Genomic DNA, 19574 nt, shown 5'->3' on the forward strand with positions numbered 1-19574 from the left:
TGGCAGTTGATATATTTATTAACTTCAGAGAGAAAAAAAATTAAGAAATAATTTTTGAATGATTTTGCTTCAGGGATGCTACGATCAATTACAGTCAAAGTTTGAGGCATATCTGTACATTCTTATAGGAATAGCAGCAGGCGTCGGCGCATTAGAGGTACATGTACATATTATAAAATATACAATTTTTTACCACTATCATATTTTAGAGTAACATGAAATACTTTTATTTCTGAACGACTAGGAGCAATTTATAATTGAATTATTAAACGATTTCTTTAGCTTTACTTTAGCAAATGTATTTCGATGGATATTAAAAATCAGCCAAACATAATCATTATTTTTTCCTTCAGTTAATTGGCATCATATCAGCTTGCTGTTTAATGAAAAAGAATAAAGATTCGGATATATCAGATGCAGCTAAAGCTTAGAGGACCAGATAAGTTAGAGGACCAGTTAAGCATGCGATGTGTACCGACCAATGCAAAAGCTTGAATTGAGAGTTCTCATTAATCAATCTGGAATGACGTCACATAATGCTTAACTATACTTCAAACATATTTAAAAAAAAAAATATGTGTTATACTTCTTGTTATGCTTAACTAGCATTATCCTGTTAACAATAAATATTGAAAATATTAAATAGAGTTGAAGAATGTCAGAGAATGTGACAAAGGCTATATTTTGACATAGACTATAATATAGTAAATATGAAAAAATTAAAACATGATGTTTTTCCGTCCTGCAACTGCAAAAACACTCAGTTAAATCCAAATTCTTTTATTTTGGAAGAACAGTTTAGTTACTTGCCGAAGGAACCGGGGGGGGGGGGGGCGTGCCCCCAATAATTTTGCCAATATATAGAATACTATAGAAAATATAGCTACTATATGCTTGTGCCCCCTCAATAATTACGCCTGATGACCTTTTTCTTTTTTGCTTGTCAAGTAATTTTGGTAGTTGATAGTGCCCCCCCCACTCCCCGCAACTGAAAATGTATGGTTGTGCCCCCCTCAAAGTGAAATTGCTTCCTACGGGCCAGTTAGTACATGTAATACAAAATGTTCTTCTCATATCACATGCAGATAATCTCTGGATATGACAATATGGGTGGTACACTTGAAAAAAAAGCATGTACTCTCATGTACATGTACATAAAGAATAATACATACCATTTTCTGTGTATCTCAGCCTGTATCAGACCGAAACACCAATATCAGCCAGAGGACTTAATGTCCGAGGGTTAATATTGAAGAGGGCTAATTCAGGATGTAATAGAGAAAAAGGTAAGTTTTATTATGTTTATTACATACTAAGTAATAAAATACAGCGCACATATATGAATACAAATAGTAGTAACTGATAGCTTGTCTTCTATTCAGATCCAATTAACCACTTGCAGTGGAAGTAATAAAAAGGTGAAGATACATGTAACGGTCAGTGATCTATCTAAAAAAAAACCTACAAATACAAATCTGTGATCAGGGCATAAAACATGGACCCTGGAAATTAAAGAGATGGGATTAGGTGCCTAGGAGGAGTAACTATCCCCTGTCGACCGGTCACACCGGCCATGAGCCCTGTGAACTGTTCTTCACACACAGTTAAATTTAGTATAAAAACAAAGGCCTAACAATTGGTATGAAATCTGTCAGTAAAAAAAAAACCCGACCCAATCTTAAGTTATACATTTGTATTTATCATAGCTACCATAAAATTTAAGAAATGCTGATTTAAAACGAGGTTGTTGAAATCCTTTTAACATCATTAGGCTGTCTTTGTTCAAAATTTGATCATACTCGAAGCATGCCCTCGAGTATCAAAAGAAAGTTTCTAGGCAAAAATATTATATGCAGGTGATAGCAAAATATTCTACATAAATGAGGAAAGTTGACGATAGAAAAGCTGTATTCATCTCTTTTGTTATACAGTTTAATTGTTAGTTGACCCTTATCGTCTATAGTCAAGTTTCAAGTTTCTTTATTTCCTTAAGCCAACTGGCTCATCAGAATAACAATACAATCATGTTATTAAGGAAAAAGAAAACAAAATCATACAGAGAGAGTGAACGTAAAATATGCATAGATAAAAATAGTCTTATACATCGATATTATTTTTTCTTATCAATGTGGCAGCATTCAAAAATTTGCCCAAATTTAACAAATCTTTAGTATTATTAGAACTTAACAGTTGAATTAATTTAAAGACACTAGGCTTGTCATAATAATACTTTTTCAAAAATTTCTCTCTTAAATAAAAAAAAAGGGGCATTTCAAAATAAAATGAAATTCGTCTTCTATATCATGGAGATTACAACATGTACATAATCTATTAATCTTTGGTATGTTATGGTATCGACCTGTTTCAATATTCAACATATGATTTGATAACCTAAATTTTGTTAATAGTTGTCTAAATTTTTTGTCAATAGGTTTTGTTAAATATGATTGCAAACAGAAATTGTCAATTAAATGTTGATACAAATAACTCTTTGGAGAGTTTGATATACTCTCTTTTATGTTTTGCTCTGAAACATCTAAAAGTCGTTGTTTTATAATGTTATAAGCTCTATCATTTAAATGGTTTTCTGTCCAAAGTTGTTCTAGTCCTAGAAAAGACAGTTCTTTTTTAATTTGTAAAATCTATTTGTCATTTTGTAATACCATATTTTCATAACAAGACTTTAGAATGCAATTTTCTGTTGTTCTTAATTTGATCCAATATTTAAATATTCTTAGTTTCATTGTAACATATAGTGGAAAACGCCCAAGCTCTGAATAAATCAAGCTGTTTGAGGTTTTCTTTCCAACACCAAGAGTATTTTTACAAAAATTTAAATGTACCTTTTCTATATCGGGACATCTGTGAAAACCCCATATCTCAGATCCATAAAGTAATACACTACATACATATAAGTATCAAAAATTGAACATAAAGTTTCTACATTGAATTCATACCTCTTTAATCTACTTGAAATAGCAAACATGGCTTTTCTACCTTGTTCAGCAGCATGTTTCTGCGTTTTTAAAAATTTTCCATTAAAATTAAATAAAATACCTAAATATTTAAATTCATTCACAATTTCTAATTCAACATTATTATAAAACCAGGATTCATCATTATGTAATTTACCACCATTTCTAAAGATAACAACCTTAGTTTTTGTTACATTAACAGAAAGACTCCATTCTTCAGTGTAACTGCATAGTGTGCTTAACATTTTTTGTAATCCTTCTGGAGATTCAGCAAAAATAACCATGTCGTCTGCATACATAAGTAAGAATAAGTTTAGCATCTGCAAATCAATATAGGGGCAGTTATCTGATATAAAACCAACCTCGAAATCATTAACATATAGTGAAAATAATATTGGTGATAATGTTTCTCCTTGCATTAGACCAATGTCGTTGTGGTAGTAGTCGCTGAGATAACCGTTGTATTTAACACAACTTTTAACATTATTGTATAGAGATTTAATTATCTTTAACATTTTACCTTGGATGCCTAAATGAAACAATTTCTGCCATAATTTTATTCTACCAACAGAGTCGAAGGCTTTTTGAAAGTCTACAAAACAACAATATAATCTTTTCTTAGCAGACAGGTACTTATTTATAAGCGATTGTAAAACAAAAATTGCATCAGTGGTTGACAATCCCTTACGGAACCCGAACTGTGCATCAGTCAATTATAACATCTAAATATGAAATCGATATGGCAGACTCTATAGTGTCCTTTACTACGAGTTCACTGGGATATATCGAGTCATTGATAAAACGTCGTCGAAATGAAGGTCACATCAAGTGTTGTCTTTTTCTCATGTAGAAGTTTTTTTTAATAAACTATGCATATATGCTTCATTGAAATATAAAAAAAAACAGTTCGGGTAATAAAGAAACACAATTAGTGCACAACAGTTTGTTGGAAGACCTGTCTCCAAAGACTATACATAGATGTTGTCAATGAGGAACTCGAGTATCCTTGTAATATCAACTTTAGAATACTTGTGTGTAGAACCAGAGTGATTTTTATCAAAGTTATTTTGTTGATGACCAGTCACATGATATGAAAGTTTGCAATTTCCATTTTTATTGAAGAGGCAGTTGTCTATATATAATATCAAAAAGGCTAGTATTTAAGTTATCCTGAGGAATGGTTGCATAAAATGTAGAAAATTCATACGTTTTGATGTTAACGACTTTTCAAAAACTTCGTGACTTTTAATTTTCTAAAAGTTTTTGAGAATCCAAATTTAATTTACACCACTTCTAGAATATGCTGTAGCACAATACGTCTAAATGTTCTCCTGAATTAGAGCAATTAATTATTTTTGATAAAAAGATATGGGATTGCTAGAGCATTTGTTGGACCCGGCAATGTACTATAGTATCTCTTTGTGAGGACTTTTATGACATTAGGAATCCAGCGTAGGTAGGTTAGATCGAACTGGCTTTCGTTAAATCAATTGTAAAAAACTATTAAAGACTGAAATGCGATTTTGAAGAATTTCATCCTTAGAAAGTGAACTGTGAGTAGAAGAATATTGCTAGTCTTTTTTTAAAATTCTTTTATCGCCTCCAATTTAGTGAAAACGGAAGAGTAGATCCATGACATGGACCATGTAGTTCACATATTACCTCTTAACTGTCTAACAAGATTCTTTGATATATTTATAAAAAAAACTTATTCCATTTTGACAAATTGTTCAGGTCTTCATATTTCGCCCAACCGTCTGGCATAATCTTCGACAGATTTAATAACAGAAACGAAGATCTTTCTCCAATTGAAAGACCGAGGGTCCCTGTATTTAGGACGTTTTAAAATGATTGCATTTAGATCTTCATGTTCAACTATAAATTAACATCAGCATTAAAGACGTGCCCAGCGGGACTATAGTTGAAAGAAGAGGAACTTAATATGTGGATTTTGTTTTAGATGTTCAGGATCTAGGCACTGTAAGGTTTATTTGTAATTGAAAAGTTTGGAAGCAACAGTTTGGGAATATCTATAGGAATTGCAGGGTGTAGACTTCAACTTCAAATATTGTGAAATGCAAAACTGTACCCTTTTTCATGACTAAGAATATTACTTATGATCACAGCATTTACTTCTTTGTTAGCAAATTTAAGTTTTAGGAATCGATGGGTTGGATCAAAATTATTATCGTCCTACACACGTGGCGACTTACAGAGCCCAACATCCAGAAGCACAAACGCTAGTTTGTATTCTGCATTTGAATAATCTAAGCATGGGCTTGCTTTAGTTTCCTTTAAATAGTCCAAGTAACGGGATAAATATATTGTCAGCAACCTTGAAATTCTGAGTGATGTTCTTTCTAACAACATGAATATTGGAATTATGAATACAGATTTGACATATGAGACTACAGCAGATGTCAGACTCGTATTCTTTTTCCATTTAATTTCCTGTTGTTTCACTTCAAACGGAGTCGCCCGCGTGGTAAGAAATTTGATCTATAGTCAAAGCGTACACGTAAGAAGTTGATCGTGGGTTTGAATCCATTGTGCGGCGTGAAGACCAGTCTTTGGATGAGACCGCATAAACCATGTAGCAGTAGGTGCTGGCACGAAAAAGATCCCTCAGGGGGGGGGGGGATAGGGGGGACCCTTCACTTTTTTCTGAGGATAGTATTTTAATATAGCAAATTATCCTTTAGGTGCTGCCGACCCCCTCCCCAAACTTTTTGTTGCTGTAAGGTCGAGCACTGGAAAATTCCAGGATTTGGACAGTTATTTTTTTTGGCTTGTCAGATTATTAGGTTTTTGAGCAGATTTTTGTCTTGACCTCTATTTAAAAAAAATTCTACATACTGTTTTGGTTCTTACAATAAATTTGGATTCTACAATGCTAATTAAACTATATTCATTAAAATCCCAATGAATAAATTCCATACCGAAAACATTAAGTGAGGAACTATTTTTGTGGCGGAAGGGTTTTTAGAAGAAAAAGATCTTTTTTTTTCTCTTTTTACAGTATTTACAGTATTGTTAAGTTTGTGGATTCCTATTCTTACATTCAGCCTGCACACAGAGTTATTGTTGCAGTGAAATGTTTTATGCTGGTCCTGAATTATATATTAAATTAACGGTTCATGAATTCAGTGGCGTATATTCCTTTAGAACTGCTAATTCAACCTGAGGTGCAAAGTGTGGGTAGGCAAAAGGCGGGTCGCCCCTTTCGATAGGAGTGGGTGGGGGAGGGAGCATTTTTGCAAACTCGAAGACACCTTCGTGCAAACTTGACCAGTGAAATTAATATTGTTAACATGTTTTCAGTTTATATCATGATATGAAGACCACTTAAGAAAACTGAGAACTCTCAACTTAGTTTTTTAAATCTGCTTAGAAAATATGGAAAATTCCTCCAAATACGAACAATACCTTCAATTTCCTACTAACCAAAAATATTTCCAGTAATTACATGCAACTTAATTTCCTGCAAGAATCATGGACTCCTGTTTGTTTTGAAATTGTCTGATACAGACTTAACACATATGAATTTCGACTTAAAAAAAACAACTATAGGAATAATTTTGTCATTAAGTACAAAGTAAAGCTGTAAAAGATATTAAAAAAATTAATGTGGTTGCTAAAATGCTTTTTGGCATTTGCAACAAAATAAAATTAATAGATCAGATTTATAAGAAACTTTTCTACCCATATTTTTCAACAACATTTTTAATCCCTGACAAAATGATGTGTAGGCAACAGCCTTTTTGTCTTTATGGAATATACGCAACTGGAATTCACTCATCATATTTGGCAATATAGCAAATATATTGTGAAAGTCCTGGGGAAAAAATAATCCAATTTAAGCTAAAAATTAACACTTTTTAGTAATATCTAAAAATTAACATCACAGAGCCCCACTTTTTATTTTTTTATTTTCTGAATATACGTATATACGAGATATAAGATAATTTTAATCATTCTGCTTAAAATTCAGAAAAATGCCATTACTTTCAAGTGATTTTATTGCTTGTTTAATTTTTAATGCTAGAAAAATGACAGTTTTTGAGTGCAGAAGGGCCAAATAATTGACTATGCGAAGTGATTGAAAATTTTGTTGTCACAAATTTTACTGTGAGTATTCAAGATGAAAAAAAAGACTGTGTTTGTTTTCAAAATTTATTTGGATAAAAAATATTGGAGGAAAAACTTTAAAAATTGATTTATGTGTTAGACGTAATTATAGTGCAAAAGGTCATTTTTAATTAAGCTTTGTGTGTAGATTCTAAAAATATACTTGATTTGATTAAAAATTCTTACCGGGTATTACTTTTGATAACAGGATCCAATCTCCTTAATTAAAAATAGTTGTGTTTTTAACTTTAGATTCACGTAAAGATAACACCGCAAAACATTGAAAAAAGTTAGGTAAAAATTCTGCTCACACATACTGAGGGCTTAAGTAGGGCTCCGCGTAAAAATCATGCAGGTAGCACAGAAAAGGCGCTACATCGATAATCAGCAAATTCATTAAAACTGAGTTTAATATATTCATTTGGGTCTAAAATGAATGATAACGAATGAATTTGTTATAATTCTTCTTTTTTCATGTAGCTAGGGATAGGGTACTCCAGGGGTAATTTTGTATGGATAGTGTGTAAATAATGCATATTTCAGAAAATAATTTCTTCTAAACCCAAGAAGACGTATAAGATCTAAACACATAATTACAGTGAAAATGGAAAGTGTAAATTAAATTTACTCTAATATTTTTGTGCAAACGGAGGATTGAAAAGATACAGGGTGTTAAAAATCTGGAATTTGTAAAGATTCTTCGTATGAGTTATCTCCCTTAGGAAATTTATATAGGTGGCGGTAGAAAAAAAAAATGGCGGCCTCCATGGAAAGCTGTACTCTGCAAAGTTATTTTGATGCATCATGTGGTGTTCATTGCAAATATCCATGTGAATTGAGTAAAAATGATTGAAAGGAATTTACAAGAACAGATTGGACATAGAGCTCGTGTAAATTAAGAGGGAAAAAAATCCGTGAAACGAGAAAGTATAGTTTGGGAATATTACTGTCATCGTGTTGATCAGGGTATCGGCAATTTTCCTTACTACTGACATCAGTATGGTCTATGTCGGAAGTTTAGCTTCTATGGTAATCCACCAGAATCCAAGAGTAAGCCCTCAGAGAGGAGTTGCAGTCCGATTGTGTCAGCTTACTCAACTTGAAGAGGGAAGATAATGTACCGGCGCCACCGGTACATTTGGACAGCTGTTTGAACAGCTTAATAGGTAGGATTTAATTTAAATTCACTTCTTATATATGGTTATTGATTATATTTTATACAGTAAAGCATGTATTGGGAAAATTATTGGGGATGGCCAGTTCCTACATGTATCAATATCATGTCCATTTTGAAAAAAAAAAGACATCTTACACATATATAATTAGAATAATGTTACTGTGTCTTGGGACAGGCCCTGACCACAGGGACTTGAGGCAATCTTAGCAAAATCGGGTATACTATATACCCGATTTTGCTAAGACTGTTTTGAGTCCCTATGGCCCTGACCACAGTTAGAATGCCTTCCATATTCCTGCAATGTAGCTGAAAATGGTGGAAACACTCTGAAATGATTTTGGAGAAAATAAATGAAATTGCATTGAAAAATAATCATCAAGTTAATAATAACAAAGTTAACATTTTTTTGTCACAGGGATACCTTTCACCCCCAAAAATTAATCCATATAATGTAAGAGTTCAACACTTTTTGTCAATGTTTTTTTACACAATTCAAATTTACATGCCATGTTGACAGACAGAAATCTCCGAATTGTTCAGAGTAAATGCACTGACCAGAGTTAGAGTTATGACATGATTGCAGTGTTTTTCTTTGAAGTTTGCCATTCTGTATTAGCAATATAGAACAGGACTACAGTCGGCAGAGCTGATTTCCATTCTGTATTAACCCTATATACTGTCTTGTATTAGCCAACTATTCTGTATCTAAAATACAGCACGGTCTAAAAATAAATCTGATTCAATTTATCAAAAGCAAGTACAAATAGTAAATGCTGAGTTTTTTCTTATTACAAAATATGGAGAAATATATTCCTAGTAGGAAATTGAGAAATTTTGATATTTTACATTGCTAGGGATTCCTTAGCAATGTAAAATATCAAAATTTCTCAATTTTTAAAAAATTATTCCACACAGAATCTACATGTTATTTCGATCCAAACAAAAAGGAAAATTCGCAGTTATGGAAATCATCCTATGTTTAATAAATTTCTTAAAACCTCTGGGTTCCCTGCTTTTTTGGGGTCCCCTTCAAAATAGTTAAGCCAAAGGGTTCACGGGTGCAGCATACATTATGTTAACTTCGCACGGTCACCCCCCCCCCCCCCCCCTCTCTCATTTTCTACTCTTCTCACGCAAACTCATTCAAGTCCATTTTTAGCATTTTTTTTTTTTAATTTCATCTTAAATTCTTATCGCTGATGACTGCCACACATCTCTTTCTCTTCGTTTTTAATGTCACATTTCAATAAGAAAATAAAAATCCGTGACATCAAAGTTCATTGAAGAACTGTCTGTATCGCCTCATTCGCCTGCATGTGTATCTAGTTAAACTGAGATTTTAAGACCCCTGAAAAAATTAGGATCAGTCTCCATCTACAGCAAGGTTAAATTGTCCACCTTATCAATTAAGACTACATCTACCCCGTTGTCAAAACTAATCTGACTAAATCTAACGTTGTCCGTGGAAATATATATCTACTGCGGAGGCATACTCCCCATCAAGGCCTTATCTACAGAGAGAACAAACATACTCTGGCGGAAGTTTGGATGCTGCACAGCCATAAAGTGGGCGGTGCTTTTTCTTGATTGATCATGTCACAAATCATTTAGAGAACTCGACAGGTTCTGTATCGTAGATACAAATTTGGGGGTGGAGACTAGTGCTATGCACTCGTCCACCCCCAAATTTGTATCTACGATACAGAACCCGTCTCATTCTCTAAATAATACTTATTGCCCGGTTTGTTTTGCTACATAACATTGCTAATACACATTCTATCATTAAACCAGGTCTGTAGGAGAGTATCATCTTAACAATAGAACGTTTTATCATCATATAAGTATGAAACATTGTCTGTGCTCTCATCATTAATCAATACATGTCCCACACAACAACCATTATTGAACGTGGCCAAATTTAAGGGATTCAGTGGGAAGGCCTGGGGCTTCAGACTTTTATTAGATATCAGATTTTTCAGACTTTTATTAGATAACAAATTATAGAGATATTCATACTTCAAGGCTTACTAAACATAAATAAGCTTCACTTGATAAAAACAAAAATAAAAAATGGAACATTTTCAATTATCCTGAAAAACTGAAACTTAAAAAAAATAATAATACAAAATGGCTGAAAAAAAAGTTGGGTTGGGTGCATTTTCAGTGGGGTACGTCTTTTTACCACAAGGAACCACAAGGTACCACAAGGAACCACAAGGATACCACAAGGAACCCCAGGGATACCACAAGGTACCCCAGGGACACCATATACAACCTTAATTATTCTAAATATGGTTTATATGCACTTGTAAACTACAAAAAAAAATTTTTGAAGGGCAAATTAACACTTTAATTGTCTTAAATAGGTTCAGTATGGCGCTATCAAACCAACTGAAGGTAATATCTAAATTAAATTCACTAATTTCAGCTAAATTATGCATGCAAAGTTCAGAGGGAGAGATTGTATTTTTATGATGTATAAAAAGTTAATGGTTTATTGTTCATTTCAGTACACAAACCATCAGTCAATACCCAATAAGAACCCTAATGTCATGTCCCCTGTACCACTAGGATAGACCAATGTACGTACAGAATATCAAAATGACACTTTAATGACACTTAATTAAACTTTTAAAAAATCTAATCATAGTTTAAATGCATTTGCTAATTAACTGTTTATTAGCTCACCTGAGCCAAAGGCTCAAGTGAGCTTTTCTGATCACATATTGTCCAGCGTGCACCTGTCCATCCAGCTGTCCATCTATCTGTAAACTTTTCACACTTTTGATTTCTTCTCAAAAACAACTGGGCCAATTTCAACCAAACTTACCACAAGGTATTCTTGGGTGAAAGTGATTCAAATTTGTTCAAATGAAGTACCACGCCCTCTTCCAAGGGGAGATAATTTAAAAATTAGTGAAAAATTAATGGCATCTCTTAAAAATCTTCTCATGAACCAAAACTGGGTCAGCAAAAAATGAAACTAAAATATGAAAATATCCTCAGGTAGAATAGATTCAAGTTTTTTTTTCAAATCAAGATATACGGGGTAGGGCAGGACCACAATGGACAATCAAAATTCTACATAGGAATGATTGGTCATATTTAAATGGAAGTACCGGTATCCTCAGGTTGTGTAGATTCAAATTTGATCAAATCATATATGACCCCTGAGGGGTAGGACTGAATCACAATAATAGACGATAAAAGTCTTACATAGGAATTTATAGGGAAAATCTTTAAAAATCTTCTTCTCAAGAACAGCAAAGCTATGATTGGTCATATTTATATGGAAGCATCCTCAGGGAGTGTAGATTCAATTTATTCAAATCCGGTTATATGTTAGGAGTTTGGAGCATTTACCAAAGGTGCAGACGAGAGGGTCCGAAAAACTGTTCGACTTTTGCTTGAACTGCTGATCCAATTTTAACCAATTTTGGCATATAGCATCTATGGTTAAAGGAAAACATGAATTTTGAATTTCATGGTGCCTAACCCTTCCCCCTTTCTGGGCTTGAGGGGTGGGACTCCTGGAAATCAAACTGTTGACATGATTGTAATAGGCATTGAGCCCTCTATCATTTGTGATATTCATGGCCCAAGGGTCAGAGTTTTAGGGTAAATATGATGAAAAGCATTATTCTCTACTCTAAGATATTTAATTCAGCAAACATATTAAATGCATGGTGTGGTGGCCCCTGGGTCAGCTAGGGGTTCTGGTGTTAGGTTGTGGATCTATTGGTATGTGATACATATTGTTAAGCATTTATTAAAATCTTTGAAAATCTCTCTGCTCCTGGGTATGAAGCAAAATAAAATGCTTATAGTTGTGTTGAGCAACAATGCCTTTTTCAAAATTATTTCTTTCAAAACCATCTTTGCCCCTGGGTATTTAAAAAATAAAATGTTTTCCAATTTTCAAACAATGAACTGCTTTACAAAATTTAAAATGATTGCATTATGAATTTAAGATGATGTTTTTTAATAAACATCAGAAGTCAAGAGTGCAACAAAATAAGGTTAAAGAGGATCCCTTCAAAATCTTGTATTTAAAAAAAAATTAGGCCATTAATATTAAAGATATTTCTGTTTCCCCTCACCTGACCCTAAAATCTCAAGTTGGGTAGGTAGGTAGGTAAATATTTTTTTCTGTATTTGAAAATTTAATACATTTTCAAATTTAATTGAATAACTTTATAAAAAAAGCAGATTGGAATCAGAAGATCATATAAATTTAATTCAAAGTAATTTATTGGGAATTAGTTGTAACACTTTTTTTTAAATTAACGTTCCACATGGGTTTAAGTTATGCTGTGCACATGGTCAAATATATTTTTGGTGGAGGCGTGTTTTATTTTCATAATTATAAAAATTGTTATTTTTTTAATAAATTCTGTAAATAAAAATTCTGAAACTTTTCTATGGATTTGTGTATTCGTATTGACCCTTAAAAAAAAATAACTAGAATATTTATACATTATCTGATCTTGTAAAAATATATATATGTTAATTAATTTAAAAACAAACTTAATTAATTTTCTCTAAAATTTCAAAGAGCTAAGTTCACTTTATGCATAAAATGGCCCTGTAGATATACCAATTTATTGACTAACACTTTATGTTCCATTTTAAACATCAAGATAAAGTAGAGACTTAGTGCTTTCATTTCCTATTAAAATTTTTCTCCTTAAAGTCCAGGTCTTGGAAAACAAGCTTTATGGAATTGCAATGTTCTTGAATTTTAAGGAAAACAGGTATATTTAAGTACTTTCAGAGATGAAAAATAATATGAGCGCACCCTCTGATCTAAAAAATAAAACATGTTTTGTAATCCTCAGAAACGGTTCTGTCAGTAAATAATTGCATATTTTAGATCAGAGATTGCGCTCTATGTTAAATATCGAAAAATAGCTTTAAAAATTGACAGTTTTTGTAGAATTGTTCAGGATATGAAGAAAATGATGCATTTCATGACGTCATAATGCATTGACTAGCTAGAAAATTACGTCAATTTTGGTGGATTCGCAATCGCCAAATGTCTAAATGAAATTTAATGCATTGTCAACTAAAACTAAGCAGTTTCAGTTTTTCAGAAATTCACAGGGCCAAAAAAGGCCCTAAGTGAACCTTGTTCTTTAGTCAATATTTTTTAATTCACCCATATCCAATAATGAAGTAAACAACAATAATTTTTGTTAATTTACATTTATATAAACACAAGAACTTTTCTCAACAAAATTATTTTCTTCATGCAGTGTTTTCATAGAGTTAATTCCTTAATAATTTCAAATTTAAAAACAATTATGTAAAAAGGATGTCAAACATTGCATGAGTTTTGTTATGGAAATGAATTCAAACTTATTAAATTTCTCCATGAAGATTGAAACATGTACATGTATTATGAAACTAATACTTTAATTGTATTGATGTCTATAAAGAAAGTACAGAATATATTATTTATTTTCCAGTTAATAGAAAAGTAAATATCCATTTACTAATAAAGAAGTATGAAAAATAGCAAGCATGTATTTCAATGACATATTGAGAACGAGACTCTTGTGTATAATGGTGCCTTGTTTGCATGTATAGATCCACCATTTCAGGTAATCAACAGTGATAATTAATAGGAATAATCAACAGTTTTCAGTGATTAACTTGTGTATACACAAGGTACACAAGACTGGTTACACCATACCTTAGGTATATAAACAAAAGTAAATCTGCATGGTTAGTGAAAAAATATACCTGGTATTTAATAATGTAATGATTATTGATAAACTTATACATGTATAATTTTTCTTGTACCATTTACATACATTAGTATAAACATTAAATTGTGTCACTATATTTAGCTGGATACTGTTAATTAAATAAATTAAATATTTTTTACAAAAATACCTGAAGCTGACCCATTTTTTCCCCAAATTCTACTACACCGGTACTTTCAACATTTCTACAGATCATGCTGCTAAAGATGGGCAATAATTTTGAATGTAACATGTTAAAAAAATCATACATAACCCATATATTCTTTCCTGCATCAATAAATCATAAATGGCACCTGCCACTGGTAAAATTAATACAATAACATAAATTAAAACATGTTTGAAAAAGTTGGCCAAGGGTTATCACATATTAATATTAAACTCAATTGACTGGAAATTGATTACCTCAAATAAATTCAAAACCGATTTTGAGCTAATTAAAAACATTTAAAAAGAAACACCAAACTTTATGGTTTGTGGAGAACTTAACAGATCTCACTTTATAATGATAATGTTACAGTCTAAATTATTTCTTTTTGTGTTTCTCAGAGTTCAAAAATTGTATGCATTTTTTCAAAAAGTAATTTTATTAAAAATCCAGGTTGTGATTTTGCAAAGAAAATTTAAAGTGAATGTGGATCCACTTCTTTGTGACCTAAAAATTTAATACATGTATATAAAAAGTTTTTAATCTAACCAGTACATAGATTGAGACAAGTACCAGGGTAGCCATATAGCTATTTACTATTCCTATAAGAGAAAATTAATCAGTACCGAATTTGTAAATTGTAATAAACTTGCATGAGAATGGATTTTGATATTTTTTTGAAAAGTATTAATGAATTTATAAAGATCCGAATTAAAACATTACCGGTACATGTACCTGTAATTATGTGCCAAAATATTTATAGTATTAAGATTGATGCAATGAATCAAACAAAACTTATTAAAAATTTTAAGTTAAATATTAATATCAAATGCAGCAAAACTGGCATGTACATGTACTTGAGAAACTATCAAAACTTAAGTATTAAATCAAAGATATTACGTAGGTCATCTTGATGTACAAGTCAACTAAATGTTATAAGTACAACAAAGTCTAACCTTTATAAATATTGGGGTAGTAATTAGTGCAAGATTTTAACGTTTGGTCCGTGTAGCAGTGGCGGATCCAGGGGGGGATACGGGGATTTGCAACCCCCCCACCCCTTTTGGATTTGCTAATAAGAGACACATAGATAGAGAGAGAGGGAGAGGGGGAGACCCAATTTTTTGTTGTGTTTTTACGATAGAAATTGTTCAGTGAAAGGCTAATGTACCATAGTAATGTATGAATAAATTTGGTTGTTGAAAGAAAATGCCCCCATTCCCCCCCTACAAATTAGGATTTTTGGGTTCGGAGTTTTTTTTTCCTTTATTTATTTTTTTTTTGGAACAAAAATTTTCATGAAATCCATATTTTTTCCCTGGCTGCCCTCACCCTTACTTTTGAAAACGCTTCTACGTCCGTGTATCCTATTAAGTTGTTAAACTATAACTGTATGTATATGTATGTTATAACAATCCTTTTTCCTCTTCACCCCCCCCCCCCCCTGAAAAATTTCTAGATCCGCGCCCCTGTAGGATGTTTTAAAAGGTACATACTACATGTAATATATAGGCATGGGCTTGCTCCACATCTTTTTTTTTGTTAAATCATACTGTTCAATCATACAGAAAAATGTACTAAGATTCAGCAACCAAACCATATAGATCTGCATGTGTACATTCCTTGAGGCATCATTCATGCAAGATTGGTCACCACAGGGGGCTTACAGTTACTTCAGCTAGAATGAAATCTGCACTAAAAAAAAAGAAAAAGAAAAAATTCTGGTCTCTCAACCAAAAAATATAGGTCAGATCCAGCATCTGAAGCAAGTGTGGTAGTATACATCCTTAGATGCATCGTTCATGCAAGTTAAGTCACCGAAAGGCTACTTGGGCTGGGTACAATAATACAGATATTCTGGTGTATAGTGGTACTTTGACAGAAATTATCCTATTGTATTAAATTTGTTTATTTAGGTTTTATGACCCCTTCATGTATGAGTTATATTTTTTTTATGCATAAAGTTTTGTAAGTTATAGTCATCACACTGCAAAACTTTTACGACGATTTACTGTTGTATTTTCTTTATTCAGGTTAATAATAACATTTAATAATAATAAATTATATACTTGTTCATTAATATAGCAGGTAACACAGAAAAAATGACAATTTGTCTGAAATCATGAGTGAAAAATTCTAATCAATCAGATTGGCTGAAATTTTGGGGTAGATGACTATAATACACTGTATGATCTTTCACTTGTACACAGTGAGTGCAAATAAACCTCAGAAAGACTTAATATCTAACTTACAAATGAATATGACATTTAGTAATTTTGAATGAGGTGTCATTGGTGTACGCTTGGGGTACATCCTTTGAATCCTCTAATTTTGTGTATTGAATTAAGCAATAAACAGATAATGATCAATGTAAAATTTTAAGAAATGCACAAAAACCTTATTTTCATTTATTAAAGCTGAATTGGATGTCACTGAAATAGCTCAAATTTATTGGGATACTTAAGGGTATTATTTGGATACCTAAGTTTCCTTAATTGGGGTTCTTAGTATCCTTTTGTGTATAAAAATATGTAATAAACAGTTACTAAGTTATTTACAAAAGCATTAAAACCATTTTTAGATTTATAAAGGTCAAACTGGATGTCCTTGGGATATTTTGAGATATTTTTGGGGTTACTCTGGGATGTCCTTGTGGTAACTGAAGGCTATCCTTTTGTTCTTATGTGGGTATCATTTTGTTTTGTGTATTGCACTACATACAAATACAATAATCAGTTACTATGTCATTTACAAATGCAAATATAAACCATATTTACATGTACATTTTTAAAAGTTAAATAGGGTGTCATTGAGATATTCCTAGGGTACCCTTGGGTATTCTTGTGGTACCTTAAGCCTAGGGTATTCTTTGGGTTTATGCGAGTTTCCATTGGTTCTGTGTATTGAAATACACCATTCATAGTTACAGGATTATTTTTTTACACCTTATAAAATATTATTAAATTTAGTTCCTCAAAACTATACATGCATAATTGAGTTTAATTGTTTAAGTATACTACTTTTAAATTTTTATCTTGGATAACTGCTCTGTTTAAGGACAATTAATTAAAAGTGTTAATTTGCCCTTCAAAACCTTTTTTTGTAGTTTACAAGTGCATATAAACTATATTTAGAATAATTAAGGTTGTATATGGTGTCCCTGGGGTACCTTGTGGTATCCCTGGGGTTCCTTGTGGTTCCTTGTGGTATCCTTGTGGTTCCTTGTGGTACCTTGTGGTTCCTTGTGGTAAAAAGACGCACCCTTTTCAGTGGGTGGGTAGGCAACTGCAAACAAATTAATTTTTATTTTAGGCCCCAGGTTTATGGTAATTCAAATTGAAAAAGAACATGTAAATTTTACTAATTAAAAGAAGTAAATGCTTTATGTTATAGGTTTTGATTTTTTAGCTCACCTGAGCCAAAGGCTCAAGTAAGCTTTTCTGATCACAGTTTTTCCATTGTCTGTTGACGTTCCAGGTGTCAGTGTCATCTTTGTTTAAAAACTTTTCACATTTTCATCTTTTTCCAGAACTGCACGGCAATTTTCAACCATATTTGCCACAAAGCATCCTTGGATGAAGGAGATTCAATGTTGTTCAAATGAAGAGCCTTGCCCTCTTTCAAGGGGAGATAATTAAAAATTAGTTAAAATTTAATGAATCTTTCAAAAATCTTCCTCTCAAGAGCCACTGGAACAGAAAAGATGAAACTTATGTGAAAGCTTTATTACATAATGAAGTGGGAAGTTTGTTTGGATCATGACCCCAAGGGATATGGATTGGCCGCAATAAGCAATCAAAGTTTTACATACAGAAATATAAATATAAAAACCTTTATCAATCTTTTTCTCATGAAAAAACTGGGCCAAAAGGGTTGAAACTTTTGTGAAAAGTGGCGGTAGCATGGGGCTTTAATGGGTGGTCAAAATTTTACTTTAAAAAAAATGTAGATACTAGGTAACAATCTTTAGAAATCTTCTTCTGAAGAACTAGACATACTGGTAGTATGGGGCCACAATGGGGGATCAAAGTTTCACACTAGATAGTGATAATTCTTCTTTTTAAGAACAGCAAAGCCATGATTAGTCATACAGATACATATATATTGAAGAATCCTCAAGTAGTGTAGATTCAAATCTGTTGAAATCATGAAGCCCTGGGATAGGGTAGGACCACAATGGGGATCAAAGTTTTACATATGAATATATTAAGAAAAATCTGCTGATAAAGATATTGACTCAGGTGAGCATTGTGGCCAATGGGCCTCTTGTTTGCTCTACCCATGTCAACATGGCACTAGTCAGAAATGATAACTAAATAACAAAATCAAGTATGGACAGAAAAAAAAAGCAAGCAAGATATAAAAAACCACCAAAAAGTTTGATTTATTTAATAAATATATAATTTTCCAGACAAGGCTGTTTATGCACATTTTTTAACATTACTGATGGTATAATTTGTAAAAGATATAACACTGAAAATTTTATTAGTCTTGTCAAGATATTGCTGACTTACATTTTACTGGCCCAACAACATTTTAAATCAGGCTAGTGTATTTTGGAAAACAGTGTACTGTGCTTTGTAATCACCAGGTAAATTTAATTTAAGGTTGTTAAATAGGTATATTTAGTTGTCTTTATACCTATTCTCTCTCTCTCTTTCTCTCTCTATGTATGTCATATTGCATATAAATCTAGATGAAAAATATTCCTTGTTGTTTTTCAGAATGATCAAGAACTTGTTTGACTGAAGAGATAGAATGAAAAGGGAAGACCCAAAAGTGTTTTATAACAGACACTGTGAGAGTACCGGGTATTTGATTTTGTAGTTTTTAATAAGTAGCAAGATTACAGAATTCATAACTGACATAAATGATAGAAAATATGGTAAAGATATTTTAAATATTTCATAAATTAGTAATTTGAATTATATACTTTTTGAAATGAAACCCTATATCATTTTCACAGAATGCGCAAGATGGTTTGCATCATGGTTATGAAGGAAAAGCTGACAGTATTTTTGAGACAGCAAGAAAAACATCATTGCACACCATCAACTAATGACTCCAAAGGTGGGGGACCACATGCCATGCACATGCAACCATTTGAGATTTTACATGAAATTACTGCATTACATAAACTTGAGATTCCATGTCAAGTAATTTATAAATTCAAAAAAACCCTTTAATACCTTTAAATCAATGTAGAACAATGAGTTTTAATGTGGTAAATGATAATTATATGTAACTATTATTTTAGGAATAACAAAGATTAGAGTTCAAAGAATGGATTCAATGCTGGTACTTGGATAAAGATAATCAGGCATGAACTCTCATATCCCATGTATCTTCAGCACCTCTAGGTTACAGTTTTATATTTCACT

General features: G+C 32.1%; 1 protein-coding gene and 1 long non-coding RNA gene across 2 annotated transcripts in view; both read left to right on the plus strand.

The window, feature by feature from the left end:
* LOC133175392 (uncharacterized) overlaps positions 1 to 560 on the plus strand; it is a 28954-nt gene extending 28394 nt beyond the window's left edge. The window contains exons 13-14 of the mRNA XM_061310496.1: positions 74 to 157; positions 354 to 560. Coding sequence (XP_061166480.1) covers positions 74 to 157; positions 354 to 431 — 162 coding nt within the window. The 3' untranslated portion in view covers positions 432 to 560. The remainder of the gene's footprint in view (positions 1 to 73; positions 158 to 353) is intronic.
* A 7337-nt stretch (positions 561 to 7897) lies between these two features.
* On the plus strand, positions 7898 to 19536 carry LOC133175540 (uncharacterized). The gene is made up of 4 exons (XR_009719302.1): positions 7898 to 8269; positions 18918 to 19004; positions 19160 to 19263; positions 19451 to 19536. It is a non-coding gene; the product is annotated as an uncharacterized LOC133175540 (long non-coding RNA).
* The last annotated feature ends 38 nt before the right edge of the window (positions 19537 to 19574 follow it).

The sequence above is a fragment of the Saccostrea echinata genome, unplaced genomic scaffold (genome assembly GCF_033153115.1).
Source record: "Saccostrea echinata isolate AGI-Se365-2 ecotype Australia unplaced genomic scaffold, CSIRO_AGI_Sech_v1 ptg000062l, whole genome shotgun sequence".
Lineage (NCBI taxonomy): Eukaryota > Metazoa > Mollusca > Bivalvia > Ostreida > Ostreidae > Saccostrea > Saccostrea echinata.